Below are 23,776 nucleotides of genomic sequence, written 5' to 3'. Positions count from 1 at the left end.
TCCAACCCAAACACTGCAGCATTTGCACTACTGCAAGAAAATCTGAAAGTGAAACTGACTAGAAATACAAGTAACTAGACTAATTTCCTTATCCAGGCTGAGTGATACAAAAAGGTAAGCCAGGTTCAACAGCATTGGAAAAGATAGTTTAAAAAAAAAAGAGCTTTATTTTTTTCTAATCTGTGGTGGCTCTCTGCCCAGATTAGTGTTTTCATTCAACAAATTTCTTTTTTAAACCAAACAATAGCTATTCTGATTATTACAACACTCCATGGCTGCTCTGAAATAATGCCTTTCTATCATTAACTTTCAGATAGTCACAAACGATTTATTTCTCTACAGCACTATTTTTTTAAAGTCAAGGAAAAATATATGTCCAGCTAACGGTGCTGCTAGTCTAATATTAAACCCACAATAACAAGGGAAATTAAGAGTGCAGTTAGTGTTTAACTCCATCCTCCCCTTCTAGCATTGCTGTGTCTCTACGCTGTGTTTATAACATGCCATAAGTGCTGCAATATCCAGACATATGCAAAGAGGTGGGTTGAGGATAGTGTTTTTGCTTTAAAAGGGGGAGGGGGGATACACGGACAGGATTCTGCAGGCCTTAAATTGGGCCCCTTCTTCACCAACTTTGTGTTAATAAAGGAGAGTTTAGTAGGACTCTTCCCCCCCCCCACTTCCACTCCTTGTCCTGGAGCAGCCATTTCATAGCTGTTGCTGCAACAGTGTCCACAGCCCAAACAAGTGGCCCAATTTTTCACAAGAGCTCAGTCCCCTGAGTGCTGAACTCCTTTGAAAACCTGGCCATAAGGTGTCACCATGGGGGAGATGCTGTGTCCTCAGCCCTTTTGAAAACCAGAAATCTGGGCCAGCGGATCTAGGTAGAGAGTAATTTACCCAACCACCCACTTCCCCAAATAATAGCAGCAAAATGCAGCAGTGTCTGTGTTTGTATGTAAAAATGGAGGGAAGAGAAAATCAGAGGAATGGAAGCCACAAGCCTGTTGCTTGGTTTTGTTCCAGTGAAAAGAAATTGCTTAAAGGAACAGGGCCACTTCATCTAGCAAATAGAAAATAAAGAATTATCTAGGAATCGCAGGTTCTATACCTGCTGCTGATTCCGCCGCCCCCTTGTGTGGCCTTACAATCTGCATGATCATGAAACGTGGTAACGTTTTTCTTTCTACTGTTGCTGCCCCAAGGACCCAAACAAACCCCAGGCGAAACTGACTATACAGTGGAAACTGACTATGTACCAAGTGCTGTCATGCTGAAAAAGGGATACAAAATAACTTCTCCAATCTTCCCGCTGCACAAATTGGAGGTGTTACAAGTAATAATGCAGGGCATTAAAAACGCCAGACTTCAAGCACGAGATACGTACTTTATATTATTTTGGGGACTCTGAATATTATAACGGGTTACACTCTTGCTCCACTGTCAGGCGAGGAAAGTTGTGCTAATCTTCCAGTCTAAATTCCCATTAAGGTCTTATCTTTGCCCTGAACCGTTGCGCTATTCAGTCATAACGGGCTTCAGGCAGGTAAGAGCCCAGAATGTGTGTGCAAAGTGCAGGATCATCGCTACCTTCTGCCTGTCACTAACACATTTCTGATTTGATGCCGTGTGCGGCTGGGCTGCTTGATTACGCTGCGTTCCGTACCGTTGCTTTCGTATAGGTTTCATGGTCGTTGCGTGGGTTGGGTTTTTTCCGTTGTACCACGCAGCACCGGCTTGGGCTGACCTGTGGGTTTGGGGCGATGGGTTGCACCGACGGTTTGGGGCTTGCACCGGGGGTTGGGAGTGGCACGGGAGCGGTGGGATTGCATTGACCGTTGCGGGGAAGGCACCGGCTCTGAGGGGTTTGCACTTGCACGGGTGGTTTGCGAGAGGGTTGCACCGGGGCTGGGAGGCTGCACTGACAGTTTGGGGGTTGCCCTCAGGATGTGGGACGTTGCACGGGGGCGGAGGGGTTGCCCTGAGGATTTGGAGGGTTGCACACAATTTGGGGGCGTTACATGGAGGCTGCGGGGTGCGCTGACGGCGTGGGGGGTGCAGTGAGATTTGGGGGCGTTGCACGGGGGCTGCGGTGGGTTGCATGAGGATGGGGGGGGGGGGCTGCACTGAGTTTGTCCGGCTCCGGCGCTGCCCCGCTCTTGCACAGGGAGCTCGAGGCTGCGGGCTGCTCGCGGCAAAGGGGCTGGGAAGAAGCCGCCTTATTTGCATGCGGGAGGAGCGGTAGCCAATGAAGAAGCGCCTCGGGTGCCCTTGACCTAAACGGGCAGGCTCGGCGGCCAATGGGTGCCCTGAGGGGCGGGGCCAAGCGGGGGCAGGCGGGGGTCTCGGGGCCGGCTCCGGCCCGGCGCTTGGTGTCAGTCCTAGCCCGGCAGCGGCGGGAGCGGGAGGAGGCGGCAGGTACCGGCGCCCCCGGGGTGGCGGGACCGCGGCTTGAAGCGGGGGCGGTTCCCCCCAACACCGTCCGCCTCTGGGGCAGCCCCCCGCATAATCAGGGGCAGGGCCCCCCTCCTCCCAGGGGAGGCCCCCCCATAGTCAGGGGCAGGGCCCCCCCACCTCCTAGGGGCAGCCCCCCCATAGTCAGGGGCAGGGCCCCCTCCTCCCAGGGGAGGCCCCCCCATAGTCAGGGGCAGGGCCCCCCCACCTCCTAGGGGCAGCCCCCCCATAGTCAGGGGCAGGGCCCCCTCCTCCCAGGGGAGGCCCCCCCATAGTCAGGGGCAGGGCCCCCCCACCTCCTAGGGGCAGGGCCCCCCCATAGTCAGGGGCGGGGCGGCCCCCTCCCCATAGTCAGGGGCGGGGCCCCCCCTCCTGGGGCGGCCCCCCCCATAGTCCGGGGCGGGGCCCCCCCAGGGGCAGCTTCATGGGTAACTTTGGGTCCAGGCTTCCCCCCCCCACTGGACCCCAAATTTCCCCCCTCCCCTAGAACAGCCCCCTGCTTCCCCCTTCCTGTGTGCCCCAAACCCTCCTCCTTACCCCTTACACTCGCAGACCGCCCCCGCCCCTCCACCTTGTATGACTTCTGCATGGATGTATGTTGGGAGAAGAATTACATCACCCAAAGGAACATTTTGGGGAGTGTGGGTGTTTTTTGGGGGAAGGGGGAGGATGAATTACCCCCTCTCCAACAGGGGGAGTTTATAAAATGAGATGGTATCAATTTTAATATTTCTGCCAAGAGGAAAGTCAGGGGGGATATAATTCTCCTGCCCTCCCTCCCCCCAATAACCAGCAATATAGAGACCCTGGTGTAGGAGGCCATGAAGAGCTGTGAACGGAACTGCTGCAATACTGCATTGTGTATATTTATTGAAAGCGTTGTGTAAGAGCCCGGTGGTAATAGTAACGTTGGAGGAAGGTAATTGAAGAGGCATGGAGGAAAGGGGGCGAAGGAACTTGGTGGGATGTGGGCTCAGGAAGAACCTGGAGAACGGGTGGGTTATCTGTGCTGTGGATAAAGAGTCCCTGGTAAGAACCACAGGAGGAGCCTCCTGTGTATGGAAGGTGTCTGAGATTGGAGTATCTGTGTACTTGTCGTGGTCCTTACCCTTGGGAGGTAGCTCTACCTTATGCTCTGCTTCTAACCAAGGATTTCAAATTGTTTTTTACGAAACACTGTTATCTCTATAAATGCAATGATGCAAGGATAGGGAAGGCAGTGTCGTTGGTTGTGCTAGTGTTTTTTTTGTTTGTTTTTGTTTTGTTTTTTTGCTTTAGGATCTGCTGGCTGGGGTTACTTTTTTTTGTTGGGGGGAACGGAATGTTTAAAAAAAAATCAGTCAGTTTAAACTCTTGTGATGTGCCCTTTGTATTCTTGGAGACTAGGCAGAATCTGCTGGTGCTGTTGAATTCTGAAAGAGCCAGGTGAAAGGACTGGATTAAATCAAATCTTATACAGATGATTGAGGGGGAAGTGTGTTTCAATTTTCACAGTATATTCATATCAGATCTACCCTGTGCGTGCCTCCAGCAAAATCGGAGTAGATGCAGAATCTGTTTTAATCTCATTCTGCACGAAAAAAGTGAGTTAAGTCTTTGCTTTGAATCTTCTAACTTTGGTCTAATTGTGTTACAACTGTGATATTTAAATATCATTTTGATCTGGAAATTTTAAATTAAATTGACTCTGCATCACTCTGTTTATTCCAGTCACTTAAAAAGTTATATATAGATTAATCTTCTTTATCCCATATCTGAGATTTCACCTGTTTTCAGACTGAAATGTCAAACAATTTTAGATCAACTGATTGAGAAGTGGTCTACTTTCACTATAGGCAGCCCTGTATCCTTTGCTGAAATACTGTTTTGCAACTTCCTACAGCAGTGCTCTTCAATGAATCAGAACATGGTCTGCAGCCATGATAATGGTGCACTAGGAGAGGATGTTTTTTTTTTATCCAGTTGTGAAAGCACAGTGTTGTCATAAAATGAGGTTCCTGTGTAATGACACTTACCTAAAAATGTCCCATGGATTTTTAAAGTAAGCATAGAGAATATAATTCAGTGCAATAATCATATATAACCCAAAATAAACATGACTGAAGGCTCTTGCCCTTGCTTTTTCTCTCATTCTATAGCCCAAATAGCTCGTGTGAAGTTGCTATTTTCCTGCTGTTAACTGAATATTCAGACGTGCATATCAGTGCCACAAAGGAATATTATTTACCTGAAGAACTGTAAGAGCCCTTGAAGGGTAAATTCAGAAATAATATGTAATGTCTCCAGATGATTCATTCTGGTTCATATTTCCAGTGCTATATTCAAGGTTCCTTCTTTGATGCACCATTTAATTGATTCTGTCTGTGAGTGAAATTGACCATCTTAAACAAACCAAGCTTTGCTATGGTCAGTACCACAGTGTAGACAATGCCCTTAAGGTGCCAGTTTGGGGAGTCTCTTTTCATCAGATGAGTGAATTTATTCTATATAAATATTGCTTCCTCAAATATCAACCTTTTTTTAGGACAGATCATTTAACTCAAAAATTTTCTCTACATGGCGCTGGGAAAGATGCTTTTACTTGATTTCAAATACTTAGGTTTGGCACGATCCACAGTGACTGTGTTAGAAATTGGTATTATAAATAGGATTGAAAACACTATTTACCCCATCCTCATTGATTAATCAAGTTGTATTAGAGAGAGGGTTACCTGGAACCATGTGTGGACACTGCCCCATAAATATAATTGTGGACTAGGAACCAGAGAAATGCTTTTTGGCACAGGGAAAAACAAGGCTGGCTCCTTTTCGCAGACTTCATAAAGATGCAGTTGGGTTGGGTCAAAATAAGGTATTCCTAAATGAAAAATGAATGAAGGCAAGGATGTTGCTCTCAATCTACAAATTCTGCTTTGAGCCCTGTATGTTCTGGCTTTTAATCTTTTTGAATTCTATTTATATTCGATTTTAAACATTGTAATATACATCACAGGCTCTTGAATTACAGCAAGCATTTGAGGGGTACAAAAAACAAGGAGACAGAAGAAATGATTACTGAGATCCAAAGCATAGTATCAAGGAGCGGTGGGATGAAACTGAGAAAAGAACAATTTGTTTGCAGTGCTGTGGGGGTGTAGGGTTTTTTTTTCCAGAACAAAGATGTAGCCCCTGCCCTGATGATCTTATGATGTAATATTAGATGCAAAGTCATGAATGAGGGCAACAAATATTTAGGGAGTAGGAGGATGAAGGGGAGTGGAAGGACAAAGTGTTGCAGTAAGATCACACACTTAATTTAGGCACAGGCATGTCTTGGTATTACAGTTACTTTAAAAAAATGTTTTGGTCATTTAGATTAAATAGCAGGAAAAAGTACCAAACAGTAGGATCAATTACTGTGCAGTAATCTTCCAAGCGGTTGAAGCCCCACTGGCTGAATTCAGGAGGTAAATGTGCTTAGTGGTTAGAGCAGGGGACTTGAGAGACAGAGCAGGGTTTTGTGCCTGCCTCTGTCACTACATTTTGTTCCCTAGGGAAGTCACTTCAACTCCTTCTCTGGTTTTCCCCATCCATAAAACAGGAATAAATACCCATTTGGCTATGCAGTGTTTTGAGAGCCTCTAATAAAATTATCTGTACTTACAAAGTATTTCAAACTGAGTTGGACAAAACACTAAAGGATGATGTACTATAGAGAAAAGCCCTAATTAGGCAGGGAAGGGACAAAATAACACTATAGGTGTGTTCCATTTCTGACTCTTACTATGGCCTGGGCTACACTTAAAACTTAGGTTGACATAACTACAGCACTCTGAATGCTTCTGTTGATTTAGCTACTGTTGCTCAGGGAGGTGGAGTTCCTACAGTGATGAGAAAAACCCCTTCCGTTACTGTAGTCCACCTCTATGCTACAGGGTTATAGCCGCATAGCTGCAGCACCATACCTATGCTGCTGTAACACCTGAAGTGTAGATAACCATACTCTACACAGTGATGTAAATTTTACACATAGCTTTACAAAGCAAGGCATAATCCTTACCCTGAAGAACTTATATCCTAATGTGGACGAGACAGAGACAGATGCAAGGCTACGTGGAGATAAAGATGAGGGAAGGAAAATGAGGAGGGCTAGTTGGTGAAGAGAATGAGGATTCTTGGGGAGGAGGGATTCAGAGAAATAAAGGGTGGGGCTGGCAGATTTTTCTAAGGCCAGTGGAGAGTATGAGAGCGAGAGTAAAACTGATAAGAAAGATGAGGGAAGCAGCAAGGCAGGAGAACTGGGAGGAATGTAGGAAGGAGGTAGGGGAGGGAAGACATGGGTGGTGTAAGAGGAGATTAGATCCAATGTCATTGGGGCTGAGTCTATGAAGGGACTTGAAGTTGAGGAAAACAAGCTTGGATTTGATAAGTGGAAGGAAGGGTGGGATTTTAGGAGAAGGGTAACTTAATCAGAGCAATGACCAAGGAAGATGACTTCAGCGTGAGCTTTTTGAAGAGGCTAGAAAGGGGAAAGTTACAGTAAATGAGGGAAGAGCTGAAAACTCTTGTCCTCACCTTGCTTATCGGTGGGAGTAATGAGGGAAGAGTGAACTTTTGTGAGACGTTACTGGAATAAGTAACAATTTGAGTGAGAGACTGCATACATAGGAAGAAGAATCACGGATGACCTCAAAGTTGTGAGTATGGAAAAGAGGAAGGACTGTTTTCAATGATAAAGAAGGCAGGTATTGCCCACCCAGAACCCTGGGTATGTCTACATGAGCAAGTCACACCCCTTGATTGCAGTATAGACATAATGATAAAAAGGGAGAAGAATCCTTTTGACTTGGCTAGGAGTGAGCTGTTAGTGATGGAAGGCACAGTACCCTCAATGGAGAAGGCCAAAGTCTAAACAACATGCTAGCTCAATCTAAGACAAGTCCACACAACAGAAGGCGAGAGGGACACAGAGGAGAAGGCCAGGGAAGGATGTTTTTAAAGAGAGATGTGAAGACAGGGAAGGGCCAGTAAAGTGAGTCCTTCAGGGAAAAGGAAAGTTGTGTGGAAGGGAAGAAGACAGATTTGAGAGGAGACAGGAAGAAACTGCTGTAGTCCTAGGACTTTTGCTAAAGGCTTGGGATACTAACTTGTCCTCTGTTTTTTCCACCAAATGCATCCGATGAAGTGAGCTGTAGCTCACGAAAGCTTATGCTCTAATAAATTTGTTAGTCTCTAAGGTGCCACAAGTACTCCTTTTCTTTTTGCGAATACAGACTAACACGGCTGCTACTCTGAAACCTGTGATTATGCAAGGCACTGAATTTAGCCGTATAGAGTGGAAATCTGTCAACTTCATGAGTCCTCTGTTTTTTCCACCAAATGCATCCGATGAAGTGAGCTGTAGCTCACGAAAGCTTATGCTCTAATAAATTTGTTAGTCTCTAAGGTGTCACAAGTACTCCTTTTCTTTTAACTAGTACCTAGTGTATCCATTTGTATTCATGACAGTTCTGTCTGTTAGGCAACTGTGAGACCCCATGTGTTAACATCCTTTGAATTAAGTAATAGCAGTTTTATTTAATATCTATTTATAATACAGTTGTTAGACTATTTAATGTTCTAGCTTACTAAATCTATATTTATATGGAGAGCGTTTCTGAGTTATTTTGAACACCTTTTTAAAGGCTTTTTCATATGTTGTGCGATATAATAGAGAGTAAAAATATGCTCCCAAGAAAGAACTTTTATCCTAAATTTAATCTCAAACAGTTAAATAATAAACCCCTGAAAAGAGATTAATGGGAGCAGTCACAAATCAAACTGTATTATTCATAAACATCAATGTGTTACTACATAACAAAGTGGCCTTTAATGACAAGGGTTGCTTAAGTCTTGTGTGTGAGTCAGGCTAGGAAGGAGCATTTTCCCTGGGGATTAGTTCATGGGTATTCGCTATTAAGACTGAAAGAAATCTTATAGGTGGTCTGGTACTTCCCCCTGCAGTGATGTTTCAGGTTCCTAAAGGGGAATCTCGTTCAATACTTCTGTAAAGGTTCTGAATTTCTCTAAGTGTTGTTTTACACTTAGCTGTATAAAATTAGGGAGAATAAAAAGTTCTGGGGCTATTGCTACCTTAATTTATTTTATTGAATAACACTTGGGGTGAGCTTGCCAACATTGGCTAGAAGTAGTTAGGTGCCCAACTCCTGCTGAAATACTATCCACCGGGCATCTAACTAATCTACACATCTTTTAATTTATTTTTTTTAAATCTCACCCTTCATTTTGTGTCTGATATTGTACCTCCTCTTCCCCCACCCCCCAAAAAAATTAATTGGTTTAAAAAAATGTATTGTGACATGGAAAAGTGTTTGTAGCTACATTGTTCTATAAATGTTTAGTGCTTTATGGAAATAACAGTCCCTGCTCTGAAGAATTTACATCTAAAACGTACGGGCTGTTTTTGATATATTGAGATTGTGTAAATGTGGTTGTTGTCATGACAAAAACCACATAAACATGTTTTGAAAGTATCCCCAGTAGTTACAGAATTCTATGTATAAAGCTCTAATCCTCTGCACCGTTGGGCCCTCAGTCAGTGATTGAAATTGTTTTTCAGACACGGTGTCCAAAAAATTTAAAATCACATTAATCAAGAACAATTTACTGGCAATAAGATTATACAATTATTATTAATCCAGAATTACGGAATGTCCCTTACTTAAAAGTTCACTTGGTTTTTCCCCGAAAGTATAGCGTTCAGACATTTGATTAAAACACAGATAGTAAACTAATACCTCCCAGAGGCTCTGACCAGGATTGAGCCATGTTGTGCAAAGTGGTGTAAAATACTGTAGTATTTGTATTTCAACTGTATAGAATAATCAAGTGACGATGGCCCAGCCTCACAAGTGGGCAGGTTGTGTATTATTGTTTGAAACCTATTGAATGAGTGACTTTTATGAAGCACTGGTGTACAGCAACACTGACACAGAGGAAAGCTTTGCAAAAACTACCTTTTAAAAACCATTTGGTCTGTTTTGAAAATAAGGCGTCAAGAGAGTTAGCTTCACCCTTCAGGGTTTTGAGCAGCTCTGGCCGCCACTTGGGGGAGCTATAATAGCTTTAAACTGCAGATACCTGCTTTGATCCCATTCAAATAAATGAGCAACGGGAAAAACTAACAAGAAAAAAGCTATAATTTATTTTCTCTAGGTTACTGGGACATAGAATAATGGTGAGGGGTTCTATAAAGCCTGAAGCACTGATTGCACTTGGTCTGCTCAGTCATATGAGTAACAAGGTTTTTGTCTACCACAGCAATTGCAATTGAAATAATTTTTTTTGGCCATCCAGACTTGGGATGATGCAGGCGCTCTGCTTAACTCTCTTGTTAAAAGGCCAAACTGACTGTAGTTTTCACTATAGTCCTCAACTTCACGAAGAGTATTCCTTTTACTGATGAAATGTTGAAAAATGGAATACAAGAAGAGTAGTTATAAAAACACTTCTCACTCAGCCAAACTATAGCCAGTGTCCCCTCTTCTCTGATACAATTGATAAGATTTCTGATATGTGGGTGCCACTCCAGTCCCAGTGTAAACTATTATTGCCTTGACTCTGTGAACTAGTTGCTGTTTCAGAAAGAGAGGTTTTTAAGTTTAAAACATCCTCTCCCATCCAACGATGAAATGTGCATGTCCATGAGAATACTCAGGTCCCTGAGCATCCTCTGAGGCATTGAAGACCTCCCATAATGCTGGCAGTACAGAGAGGTGAAAATGCCCCTTTTTTCCAATTAGATTCTAAATTTGCAGTATGTTACTTTTCAAAGACATCTGAGAGAGGTTTTGCTGTACATCTGATTGGGTGCATAAATATAAAAATCACCTTGTGTTGTGTGGAGATCAATGGTGAGATTATCCCCTCTGGACTTCCTACCATGGAAGAAGGAAATTAGTACAAAACCTGCTCTTCTTGACCAAATTTGGCTGAAAATATCATCCCTCCACCTCCTGAGCCTATGGGAGGGGGGCTTCTGCAATCTCCATGTGAGTGGAGGGGAGGGCTTGCTTGGGGAGAATGTCACCTCCCTGCAGAGATCTTTCCACTTCAGATAATGGTAATGCTATCTCAGCTTGAGAGATAGATAGATATAAAAATGTGCTCTGCTGTCGACCCCTGACTCTTCTAGGAAGATGGACGGAGGCCCAACTGTAGGCATGAAGAAGAGTCATCATGAAGGAACCATGCTGCTGGTGGAGAGTCAGTAAAGTCGACATAGCGAACATACCATCCTAAAGATGCTACCAGGATCTGTGGAGATAATTCTGTGGCTTTTGAAACATCCATAGCTTATTGGTGCCGAGCTGCACTACCCACCCTCCCCAAGTCCCATGTCTGATTTGGAGAAAACTGAGCTGACACTCATGGCATTTCCGGGCCTTCCCAAAGGAAGCATGACTTGGCCGTGCAACAATCTTGTATTTCAGTATATACAGGAATTATTGTTCGCCCTGGTGCTTAGGATTCAGTATCAACACTAAACCATTTATGTACACAGGGCTTAAAGAAGTCTCAGGTGTACAGCTATTACTTGGGCTGCCCCACCATAATGCCTTGTGGCTCCTGTCAGATTGCTTAACAGAGGTGCTACAGTTTGCTGTGATGGAAAAACATTTCATTAATTGGTAATTACTTTTCCTCCTTGTGGTTACACCTGCAGTCTTTCTCGAGCCCTAAGTTCACCACTAAACAATACAGACTCTTCTGACTTTACAGGGAACTACTGTGGATCCAGCCTTCCCATTTATACCAACCTCCATTGTATTGTAAACACTTTAAAATATTCAGTTGTGTCTGCATCTCAGCCAGTCACTTACCACATTTCACTTACATATCTCCCTCATGATTGTAGGATAAGATTAATTTACGCTCATAAGCCACCTCAGCTAGACCACTGATCTCTAGTGTAGTGGCTAGAGCAGAGGCCTGAGGAGTCTGGGCTTGTAGGTTTTATTGCCAGGTCTGTCATTAACCTTTGTATCACTTAATTTCTGTGGGCCTCCATTTGCCCCTCTGGGAAATGGGTATTATTTGCCTTTCAGTGATCTCTTATGCATATTGTTTGTAAGTCACCGTGAAATCCTTGGATTAAAGGTGCAGTATATGTGCACAATATTATAGTAGCCGAGTGTAGGATTTCTAATACAACAAGCATTTTGGGAGCTAGGATTCCCTAAATTACAGATCAAACCACTTGGGAGGCCCACGATTCTGCAAATACTTAGTGCCTAAAGTTAAGCACATGTATAAGTCTTTGCAGATTGGGGTTTAGTGATCATTAGCTTTCTTGTAGTCTCCCTTTATATCCCCGGGCTAAACTCTTTCCTATCCTTGTGCTTTCCTTACCTTATGGAATCTGTAGAGTGTATTCTCTGGGACTGGCCGTGGCCTGTCAAGCAGCAACAAAGTTCCTCCAGATGGAGTTTTGCTGTTTTCTCTCTCCTTTTTAAACTCAAACATTGGGTTTTCAAAACTCATCCTCCCTTTTAAAGTAGTCCTGAAGAGATTCCTTATCATTGTGGATTTCTCATTTTAAGAGCTGCTGCTTTGTGCTAATGCTGATTAAATTCATGACCATACTAAAATACTCATCCCAGATGGCCTGTGCTCATTTTCACTCTAATTCTCTGCTGAGCTGCTTGCTTTGACTCCTGAGATTTCTGCTGGCTTTCCATGTCCTTGCCCTTTCCCTGGTAGAGTGAGTTTGAGGTTGGTAAATTGGTTAACAAATCCCAATCTGTGCTGGTTACACATGGAAACCCCCACAGCCAGAATAGTTGCCACCCAAGCAAATGTATCCTTTCATAATGTCCATTTTATAATTGTATATCTAAACATATGCAAAGTATGTTAGATGTTTTGCTGGAATGTGTGTATTAAAAGAATGTCCAGGTGGTCGTCATTTTGTATATTTTGGTTCTTACTGTTTATACAGTAACTTCTTGGCCATCTGAAACAGAATAGAGTCCTTATTCCCCACTTAGTAGCACTCTGGCTTGCTGTAGTGTAGTTCCTGAATGCTAGATGGCTGGTACTGAGCAATTTTTTTAAAGTACCTTTTTATTTTTAATTTAAAACTAATTAATTGGAAACACTTGTTCTGGAGGAAAAACTAAATGGATATGGAATTTGAAAACAAAAGGTAATAAAGTTGGGGGCTTATAATAAATAAATAAATATGAAATCTCCACACATCAAGTGGCTTTTCACTAGTGCGCAGTGTTGGCCTAATTGGTCTCATTGGAATCTTTATCCTGGATTTCAGCGGGAGCGGTGTAGGGTCAACGCTGAGTGCTTTTGAAAATCTCACCCAGGTTAGGCACTGGAGATGCGCATTGTTCCTCTGGTAAATTAGGTTTAGCTTCCTTTCCAGTGTCCAGAAATGTGCATGAGTGTTCATGTTCCGCTGGCCGTGCTCCATTTGAGGCCGTGTTTTGATTGTGGACATAGAAATTAAAATAATCTACAGCTATTCTTAAGAAAATGTGACCAAGGAAGACAAACCATAATAGATGGTAAAAAGAGATTGCAGTAACAGAATAGCAAGCAGAGGGTAGTCAGATATTTTAAATATTCTCACACCTTTTTTAAAGATGACCTTCTGTAACCTGATAGGGTTGCCTGTTGTAATGTTAAGGAGTACTTGTGGCACCTTAGAGACTAACAAATTTATTAGAGCATAAGCTTTCGTGAGCTACAGCTCACTTCATCGGATGCATTTGGTGGAATGCATCCGATGAAGTGAGCTGTAGCTCACGAAAGCTTATGCTCTAATAAATTTGTTAGTCTCTAAGGTGCCACAAGTACTCCATTTCTTTTTGCGAATACAGACTAACACGGCTGCTACTCTGAAACCTGTTGTAATGTTGTTATTCCTAACTTGTGAAAACCTTTGAAATCACACTCCCTATTATATATTTATATTTAGGTAGTGTTTGCTAAGCATAATGCCATAATGTAATGCTGGGTTCATAATTACCCCCACAATTGCCAGTGGCAGGAATAACAGGTATGGTGTACGTGTTTATATATTTTATGTGAGCATCCTCACCAGGCTCTCACCCACTCAGGAAGCAAGAAACTGAAAACCGGAGGTTCAGGAAATAGCATATTGTATTGCATGTGTGTGGGTGCTCTTAAATTCTGTCTTCTGTAACCTTTCCATGCTGATGGAAATACAAAATGGGAATCGGGAGGTTTCACGGATGATTTTAAATTCCATCTCATTGGTGGAAGCTATAAAATTCTCTCTTCTTTTTGGAGGAAAGATTGACGGTGGATGTTTCTGGAGTTTTGTCTTGTGTAATATAAATCTCTCCCTTAAAGGAACAGACATTATGAAATAACATTAAGAATCTGGCATTAGATTTAGTTTTTAAAATTAAAGGTGACCTTCCTTCCTTGAGCCAAGATGTTATGTCTCGGCTGGGTACGTGCATGCTGAATGTTATGTAAGAATATGCCTGTTAATTGGGATCCTTGTAACATGTGAATACAGTGGGTTGAGTCACAAGGAACTTTGCCCATGATAGTCCTTTATTTTTAAACAATTTGGAAAAATTTAAAATCAAGGATCCACTTGAAGACAGAATTTGTTTGTGCATTTTTTGTTATTGGCACAAGTGGCTTTCTAAACAACACCTGAATAAGTAGGCAAATTATTCTTTTAGGCTTGTACTGTACTTTGAACTACACATCCATATAACTCCTATACTTCTTTAAAATGTCACTGCTGTTGGTGTAATTAGGTAAGGCTAGTACTGTCTTTAGTCCACCCTTCTCAGGGATGCAGGCAGGCCCCACCAGTTCTGCTGTCTGTTGGCAACTGTATGGTGGGTACTCTTAGAGCAGCAGGATATTGGGCCATACCATTCACTTTCTCCTATTGCTTAAATGTGAGGGTGGCTTTTTATTCAACACATTTTTAAAAACTGGTTCTGACTTGGATTCTAACTAAAACCACTAGAAAGTTACAAGGATATTAGGTGGGCAGAATGATTAGCATCTGTGGCTAGGACACATGCTCTCATATTAGCTGCACAACATGTACTGTGCTTCCACGCACTTTCTTTATTCTTAAACTGCTTTCAGCACTGCTTGGTAGGTAGCTCTTCTGTTGCACTGAGTTCTCTTCAGAAGTTGTACTTCCTGCCAATCTGGGAACATACATTGTTGGCAATAGTAGATAGTTAAGTACAGTTGTCAGGTACCGTATGCTAAGATTACATTTGCCTCTTGCCACGTAATCTTGTAGTCTGAAAGTGGATCACCAGGACCACAAGAAGTGGAAGGTTGGACATATGACCAGGGAAGAGTATAAAAATATTGCTCGGGCATGTAGGAAAGATATCAGGAGGGCCAAATCGCACCTGGAGCTGCAGCTAGCAAGAGATGTCAAGAGTAACAAGAAGGGTTTCTTCAGGTATGTTGGCAACAAGAAGAAAGCCAAGGAAAGTGTGGGCCCCTTACTGAATGAGGGAGGCAAGCTAGTGACAGAGGATGTGGAAAAAGCTAATGTACTCAATGCTTTTTTTGCCTCTGTTTTCACTAACAAGGTCAGCTCCCAGACTGCTGTGCTGGGCATCACAAAATGGGGAAGAGATGGCCAGCCCTCTGTAGAGATAGAGGTGGTTAGGGACTATTTAGAAAAGCTGGACGTGCACAAGTCCATGGGGCCGGACGAATTGCATCCGAGAGTGCTGAGGGAATTGGCGGCTGTGATTGCAGAGCCCTTGGCCATTATCTTTGAAAACTCGTGGCGAACGGGGGAAGTCCCGGATGACTGGAAAAAGGCTAATGTAGTGCCCATCTTTAAAAAAGGGAAGAAGGAGGATCCTGGGAACTACAGGCCGGTCAGCCTCACCTCAGTCCCTGGAAAAATCATGGAGCAGGTCCTCAAAGAATCAATCCTGAAGCACTTAGAGGAGAGGAAAGTGATCAGGAACAGTCAGCATGGATTCACCAAGGGAAGGTCATGCCTGACTAATCTAATCGCCTTTTATGATGAGATTACTGGTTCTGTGGATGAAGGGAAAGCAGTGGATGTATTGTTTCTTGACTTTAGCAAAGCTTTTGACACGGTCTCCCACAGCATTCTTGTCAGCAAGTTAAGGAAGTATGGGCTGGATGAATGCACTATAAGGTGGGTAGAAAGCTGGCTAGATTGTCGGGCTCAACGGGTAGTGATCAATGGCTCCATGTCTAGTTGGCAGCCGGTGTCAAGTGGAGTGCCCCAGGGGTCGGTCCTGGGGCCCGTTTTGTTCAATATCTTCATAAATGATCTGGAGGATGGTGTGGATTGCACTCTCAGCAAATTTGCGGATGATACTAAACTGGGAGGAGTGGTAGATACGCTGGAGGGGAGGGATAGGATACAGAAGGACCTAGACAAATTGGAAGATTGGGCCAAAAGAAATCTAATGAGGTTCAATAAGGATAAGTGCAGGGTCCTGCACTTAGGATGGAAAAATCCAATGCACCGATACAGACTAGGGACCGAATGGCTCGGCAGCAGTTCTGCGGAAAAGGACCTAGGGGTGACAGTGGACGAGAAGCTGGATATGAGTCAGCAGTGTGCCCTTGTTGCCAAGAAGGCCAATGGCATTTTGGGATGTATAAGTAGGGGCATAGCGAGCAGATCGAGGGACGTGATCGTTCCCCTCTATTCGACACTGGTGAGGCCTCATCTGGAGTACTGTGTCCAGTTTTGGGCCCCACACTACAAGAAGGATGTGGATAAATTGGAAAGAGTACAGCGAAGGGCAACAAAAATGATTAGGGGTCTAGAGCACATGACTTATGAGGAGAGGCTGAGGGAGCTGGGATTGTTTAGTCTGCAGAAGAGAAGAATGAGGGGGGATTTGATAGCTGCTTTCAACTACCTGAAAGGGGGTTTCAAAGAGGATGGCTCTAGACTGTTCTCAATGGTAGCAGATGACAGAACGAGGAGTAATGGTCTCAAGTTGCAATGGGGGAGGTTTAGATTGGATATTAGGAAAAACTTTTTCACTAAGAGGGTGGTGAAACACTGGAATGCGTTACCTAGGGAGGTGGTAGAATCTCCTTCCTTAGAGGTTTTTAAGGTCAGGCTTGACAAAGCCCTGGCTAGGATGATTTAACTGGGACTTGGTCCTGCTTTGAGCAGGGGGTTGGACTAGATGACCTTCTGGGGTCCCTTCCAACCCTGATATTCTATGATTCTATGATTCTATGACCAGGAAAATTCCAGTGCTAGGGCATGGGTCCTCAGTGAAGTCTTCGCAGCTGTGCTGAAATAGTTTTGTATGCTGTAATTAGTCACACAATATGGTGTGCTGTGCAGGATGGAAAACAATGCCAGGGAAGTGGGTTTTTCTCAATGGTGTGTAGCATGTATTTAAGGTCTTCCCCGACCCCGCAGCCCTGGCTAATGCTGGACTTCCAATTATCCTTGCTTCTTGGGAAAACTGTAAAGCACAATAGGAACATAAGATTTGCCACACTAGGTTTATAAGATGATTGATACTTTGCTTCTGGCAGTACACGATGCTTGGTACTTAAGAGGAAGGCAAATCCATAATGTGCTTATTCAATTATTATTGTACATGGGAGGAGGAGAATCCCTTTCTGTCTTCTGATTTCTTATGATAGTGGTACTGTTTAGTTAACCCTGGCACAAGTGTCTTTGAAATGCTCCTTTTAGTGTTCCCTAATTAGTTTAATTGTTCTTGGATTAGAAATGAAACCATGAATCTAACTATGCCAATGGCCGCCTATAGATGGTGCTGTAATTACAAGTTCAGATAAGGTTGCAGGCAATGTAGTGGCTGAGACCTCTAAATATAAATGAAAGGGAGCTTTGGTTGAAGAGCTGCTCTTATGCACCATGAGCATTGTTGGGATTCCTTTGGCTGTTATACACTCTGTTTTTATAAGATGCCCATTCCCTGTAGTATGTGAGTGCGTTGTATGTAATCTAAACAATTGGATACGTTTCCCCAAAAGGAGGCTCTGTGTCCTATGTATCTTAAAAGCTAACAACCTAAATTAAGAAAACATCAGCCAGGAGACTAATTACTAGAAGAGAGAGATCCCAATACCTGTTGGCTGCTTTAAAAATGGGCATTTAAAAATGCTTTTTACCATTTGTGCATCTCTTTAGTAGGCACTGAAAAACAAACAAGTTATAGGGTTGAAAGATTCCGGGTCACCCAGGTGTTTTGACTCTATGATGGTAGCTGTAACTTCCCAGGTGAGGGAGTGAGCCTTCACTGCTCCCCTTAATGGGAAGGAATAAACTGGAGATTGCACAGGGGCCTCTGAAAAATGCATGTAGTCCTATTTTCTGTGACTCCTTGAGAAACAGCCAGCCTTAACTATGAACTAACTGATGATAATCAAGAAGTGCATTGGGTTCATTTTAGCCCAGTGACTCATAATTCACACAGTGCATTCGGTTCAATAATATACATTGCAACTTTCATTAAAAAGGAGCTATTTTGATTATTATGACTTTGCGTGGTACATTTGCTGGCTTCTTGCATAACGCCCGCACTAGAAGATAAATATACTCTCACAAATGTGATTAAACTGGTGTTAATTTGCAATGCATAGCTTTCCCCCCGTTCTTAGAAGAAAACATATGAATGTTAGTCTGAAAACTATTCTGAAAATTACTGTACAAAGTTGTGAATCTTTGAATTCAAATTCTGGCACATCTTAAAGTACATACCTGACCTATTACCTTGTTTTTAATGGCATTTTGAATTAGAGATACAAACGCTTAAAGGTACATAGAGAAAAATGGAGTTCCAAAAACAATATGACTGTAATTTAAAAAAAAAAAAAAAGAGAGAGAGAACTTTTTTCTATAGAGGCCCAAATGTAACATTTGGGCAGATGCACGGCTAAGATTGAATTGAACTTTATTTGGAGCTGCCTTCGTGTCTCTAATTCTGAAGTGGTTTCAGGAAGAACACTATGTGCCTTCTTGGGAACTGAGTCAGGTCTCAAAATAAATGACTAATGAAGTAATACAGTACTAAAGATTTCTTTTTATCAGATTTGCACAGCCAGGCTAGTGGAGAAATCTGTTGCTTAACAGCAACCAAGTAGAGTGCAAATTATTTTATTTATTTATTTGTTGTTGTTGTTCCAATACAGATCTGAAACCCTGCAGCTGCATAATTTGATTTGGAAGACAGAGAGCCAGTGTCAGGTTTAAGAAGGTTATATTTTCTCAAATCCAAATTGCAGTTGGTTACTGAATCACAGACAGTTTATCTCTGACTTCACTCTGCAGAGAATGTAACTGTAGAGGCTGTATTACAGGCATCTTAAAAAAGCCTGTCACCAGGGGGGAAAATCACTTTTTACTGTCTGTCCTGGTGTATGTCAACATTTTGGTCAGTCAATTTTCTTTAAAAACAAAACAGAAAAAAAATCCGCTTTCTCAATCAAAGGCAGGCAAAAACACATTAAACGGTGAAGGGAAACTTCAGCTGTTGCATCCACCCCCTTCCGTTTTCATTATCTAATCAACACACAGCTGCTTAATTACTTGAGTGCCATTTAATGGACAGTGTGTACCTATAGCTACTCTGCATGGTTGTGGTTTTAAAGGGACCTCAGCTCAAAATCTAGTCAATTTCAAAAAAGTTACAAGTAGCTTGAGGTCCTACCCCTGACTCCCTCTGTCAGTTTACTTTATTTTATTACTGTGGTTTCGCAGACTAACTTTTTTATTTAAAAAATGTGTTTGTCTCCCATGTTGCAGTGTGAAGGACATGCTGGGGGCCATGGTTTGTTGTGGGAAGCAAAATTGTCTATGCACAGGAAAGAGTGAAACTGGCTATACAAAATGCTGCCAAGAGCACAAAGAAGAAGAAAACTATAGATATTCCTCTTATTTTCTCAATTATATTAATCTTCAGTGACTTGTACTAGTTGAAAATGTTTGACAGAATTGTTCCCTTTTGAAGGTTGATGGTGTCCCTTATTTAATAATGCACAGAAGTAGCAAATCAAACTTTTTTTCCTTTAGCCTATGGGAAATAAACTGCTGGAGATCTGCGTTCTTAAAATGTTGTTCTTGTAATTCGGTAAAGGCAAACATTACAATATGTTTGGATGAGCATTTGAATTAGGTTCTGTAATACTCTCTTAGCACATTCTGAACTTAAACCTGGCTTTGAATAGAAGCTGGTTTTCTACATACCAATGTGGTCGTTTGTTTGTTTTTAACATAGTTTTTCTTTTTTTTGGGGGGGGGGGGGTTCATATGATGTGGCTTTCACTTGGTTTACAAATAAAATGGCTCATAATACAATAAACATGGGGTTTACAGATTCCTTACTTACTGAAATCTATTTTTAAAAAGGCTACCAAATGATATTCTCCCCCTTAACAGCTTAGGTTAGGTTCATGGTTTAAAACTATGCCCTCTATTTACTACTTTAAGTAAATTATGGTTTAGGATTAAGAATCCCATGAATTTATTTTTATATAGCTGTTGGCTGTTTGCTATCGTAAATTCCTGTCACGTCTATTGGCAGTTTCCCTCCTGTAGAGGAAAATTATTATTACTTCAGACAATTCCAACTATTAACTTGTGTTAGGGTGAAATCTTTTTTGATTTATTTGTTTTTATGGCTAGACATTTTGTTCCTTTTTTTTCTTTTAACACAAAGTCCTTTCTTTTTTGTTCATACAAACACCCAGTGGAGATTTACAAAGTCAGTTTCCATTTGGAGCTTGAAAGAGTCTGGCGTGTTGATTTCTAGGAAGTGTGAATCAGGACTGATGTAGTGCATGTTTTGTTGAAATCCTAGCATGTGTAATACCTGTCTGTCTTCATAAGGTAGATTATACAGCTGCATCCTGTTCTCAGCTTTGCATACTCTTCTGTACACTGGATGTTAGTAACACCTATTTAGTGCAAATGGCTTGTAGTAAAATTCCATTTGATAGTAAACACTTGGGTGGTAGCTGAGGGGTGGTTCGAAGAAAAACAACTTTAACTTTAAGAAGATTGCCATTTTTTTCCATGGCAACATATGTGATGCCACATTTCTGGCAGTGGCTTTAGACAGTTTGAAAAATCATGAAAGTACAGAGGAAAATTAAAAAAAAAAATAAAAAGTCTGCAACCACAGAACATGGATGTAGAGAACATTCCAGAAAGTTGCTTCACAGCTGAAAATTGTCTTTTATCGTGCTTGTAATGATTGCACAAGATTTTTCTAAAACAAGAGCCGGAATTCACTTCTGTACATATGGCTGTTTCAAAATCTGGATTAAAAAAAGCATTTCATAGTGGTGACTAAATATTCTGGATTCTAGGCACATGGGCACAGGCTTGTAATCTATGCGTATTGTGGCCTGTTTCATTTGCCTGGGTGCATTGATTACCATCACTCTTAGACTGGAGAGTTGAAAATGTTAAATGAAAGCCAATGTTTTCCACTGCTCACGCTAATGTACTGGATTATGTTTGGGAAAACAACAGACTTGCAAGAATAAAAGATGCAGAAACAAGTTCTGCTTTTGATCAACTCCAGAATTCATAATGATTTAGCGGAGTTAAATCTGAGGACTACAGTCTGTACTGGGTCCTTTTTGGCTAGACCCATTGTGACTGGGTATTACTGTGTGTTCCTGCTTAATGTTCAGTACATGGCAGTCCAGGCGTAGTATGTTGATTCAAGGGTGGAAGGGACAGCCTTAACTCTTGTTTTGTTCAGTTAGGCAGATCCTTACTCTTTCATATTCTGTTAACTTGGTTTATATAGTCACACTTGACGGGTATGTTTAGACCTCAATTTTTTCTTGTTTTTTTTTTAAACTTGTTTGTTGTTGCTCCTACATTACAGATTGTGCCGCCAAGTTAAATTTTCAGATAATCTTTGCAATGGTAAATAGCTAAAAACAAGTAAACATCCCCCTCCCCTTTTCTTGAATTCCTAAGCAGCTTTGTGCCCAATTGCAATGGCTGTACAAAGTAAATGTTAACCTTTTTTTGTGTTCCCCACAGGAAACCATTTCCTAAACAGTTTGTTTACCAGCTGATTTGGTGGGCCGTGGAGCAGGAAAAGAGAAGGGTGCAAGAGAGAGAGAGACACACATCAATAGAATCTGGAGGTTAAAAACTGAATCAAAACTTTTGGTCTCCTCCGTTTAAAAACAGTAAGTTAGAATGGGGGGGTTTTTTCTGCATGTTTGCATTCCTCTATCTTAATAGAATCGTAGAATATCAGGATTGGAAGGGACCTCAGGAGGTCATCTAGTCCAACCCCCTCCTCAAAGCAGGACCAATCCCCAACTAATCATCCCATCAGGGATTTGTCAAGCCTGACCTTAAAAACCCTCTAAGGAAGAAGATTCCACCACTTCCCTAGGTAACCCATTCCAATGCTTCACCACCCTCCTAGTGAAAAAGTTTTTCCTAATATCCAACCTAAACCTCCCCCACTGCAACTTGAGACCATTGCTCCTTGTTCTGTCATCTGCTACCACTGAGAACAGTCTAGATCCATCCTCTTTGAAACCCCCTTTCAGATAGTTGAAAGCAGCTCTCAAATCCCTCCTCATTCTTCTCTTCTGCAGACTAAATAATCCCAGTTCCTCAGCCTCTCCTCATAAGTCATGTGCTCCAGCCCCCTAATCATTTTTGTTGCCCTCCACTGGACTCTTTCCAATTTTTCCATATCCTTCTTGTAGTGTGGGGCCCAAAACTGGACACGCGACTCCAGATGAGGCCTCAGCAATGCTGAATAGAAGGGAATGATCACGTCCCTCAATCTGCTGGCAGTGCTCCTACTTATGCAGCCCCAAATGCCGTTAGCCTTCTTGGCAACAAGGGCATGCTGTTGACTCAGATCCAGCTTCTCGTCCACTGTAACCCCTAGGTCCTTTTCAGCAGAACTGCTGCCTAGCCACTCGGTCCCTAGTCTGTAGTAATGCATGGGATTCTTCCTTCCTAAGTGCAGGACTTTGCACTTGTCCTTGTTGAACCTCATCAGATTTCTTTTGGCCCAATCTTCTAATTTGTCTAGGTCCCTCTGTATCCTATTCCTACCCTCCAGCGTATCTACCACTCCTCCCAGTTTAGTGTCATCTGCAAACTTGCTGAGGGTGCATCCACGCCATCCTCCAGATCGTTAATGAAGATATTGAACAAAACCAGCTCCCAGACCGACCCTTTGGACACTCTGCTTGATACCGGCTGCCAACTAGACAGTGCTTCAGAACAAAAGGTATCAAATTCTGCAATACTGCCCCATGTTAAATAAAATGAACCTTTACTATTGTCGCTAGATAGAGTAGAGAATGAAACACGCCGCTATATCACATTACATCTAAACTTTTATTCTCCAGTTGAGAATGTTTGACTTTGAACACATTCATGAGTTCCTGTGACTTCAGTGGTCCTTAAATATGTGCTTAAAGTTAAACGTGCGTAAGTGATTGCTTAATAGATATGCACTGCAGTGGATCGGGGCCTATTCAGGAGGGAGATGTCTATATTGATGTAATTTGATTATCTCTTCCTTTGCACCTGTTATATCTCTCCCCCCCCCACATATCAATATTCCATTTAAATTAATGGTGTAACAGTTGTGTTCTATCTAGGTGTACAGACCATCTAGAACAGGGGTGGGCAAACTTTTTGGCACATCTGGGTATGGAAATTGTATGGAGGGCCATGAATGCTCATGAAATTGGGGGGTGGGAGGGAGTGAGGGCCCTGGCTGGGGGTGCCGTCTCTGGGGTGGGACCAGAAATGGGGAGGTCAGGGTGCGGGAGGGAGCTCTGGGCTGGGACAGAGGTGTTTGGAGGGCGGAAGGGGGTCAGGAGTGCAGGCTCCGGGTGGCGCTTACCTCAAGCAGCTCCTGGAAGCAGTGGTGTATCCCCGCTCCAGCTCCTACATGGAGGCATGGCCAGGTGCCTCTGCTTGCTACCCAATCCGCAGGCGCTGTCTCTGCAGCTCCTATTGGCCATGGTTCTTGGCCACTGGGAGCTGCGGAAATGGTGCTTGGGGTGGGGCAACATGTAGAACCCCCTGGCTGCCCCTACATATAGGAGCTGGAGAAGGGACATGCTGCTGCTTCTGGGAGCCATGCGGAGCCCACGGCACATGTGGAGCGGGGCAAGCCCCGGACCCCACTCCCCGTCAGGAGCTCAAGGGCCAGATTAAAATATCTGAAGGGACGGATGTGGCCCCCGGGCCATAGTTTATTCACCCCAATCTAGAAGCTGCCAAGTAATTTATCTTTCCACTTGGCTTTAATTTTTAGGACCT

General features: G+C 42.8%; 1 protein-coding gene across 18 annotated transcripts in view; it reads left to right on the top strand.

Moving 5' to 3' along the window:
* Positions 1 to 1,428: 1,428 nt before the first annotated feature.
* The window catches only part of FKBP5 (FKBP prolyl isomerase 5), a 56,075-nt gene continuing 33,727 nt past the window's right edge, over positions 1,429 to 23,776 (top strand). For 3 of the 18 annotated variants that reach the window (XM_043500275.1, XM_043500266.1, XM_038379762.2), the window contains exons 1-2: positions 2,336 to 2,418; positions 21,509 to 21,660. Coding sequence is in view for 1 of the 18 variants with exons in the window: in XM_038379758.2 (XP_038235686.1) it covers positions 22,638 to 22,730 (93 nt within the window). In the remaining 17 variants the exon portion in view is untranslated. Of the gene's footprint in view, positions 1,547 to 2,302; positions 2,419 to 3,187; positions 3,374 to 3,927; positions 4,038 to 6,833; positions 7,131 to 21,508; positions 21,661 to 22,529; positions 22,731 to 23,776 lie in introns of those variants that run through there. The other 15 variants (XM_038379758.2, XM_043500271.1, XM_043500268.1 and 12 more) reach the window with 15 other exon arrangements.

The sequence above is a fragment of the Dermochelys coriacea genome, chromosome 21, assembly GCF_009764565.3.
Source record: "Dermochelys coriacea isolate rDerCor1 chromosome 21, rDerCor1.pri.v4, whole genome shotgun sequence".
NCBI classification, from domain to species: Eukaryota; Metazoa; Chordata; order Testudines; family Dermochelyidae; genus Dermochelys; species Dermochelys coriacea.
The sequence above is the reverse complement of the archived record's forward strand: the minus strand, read 5'-3'. Positions and strand labels throughout refer to the sequence as shown.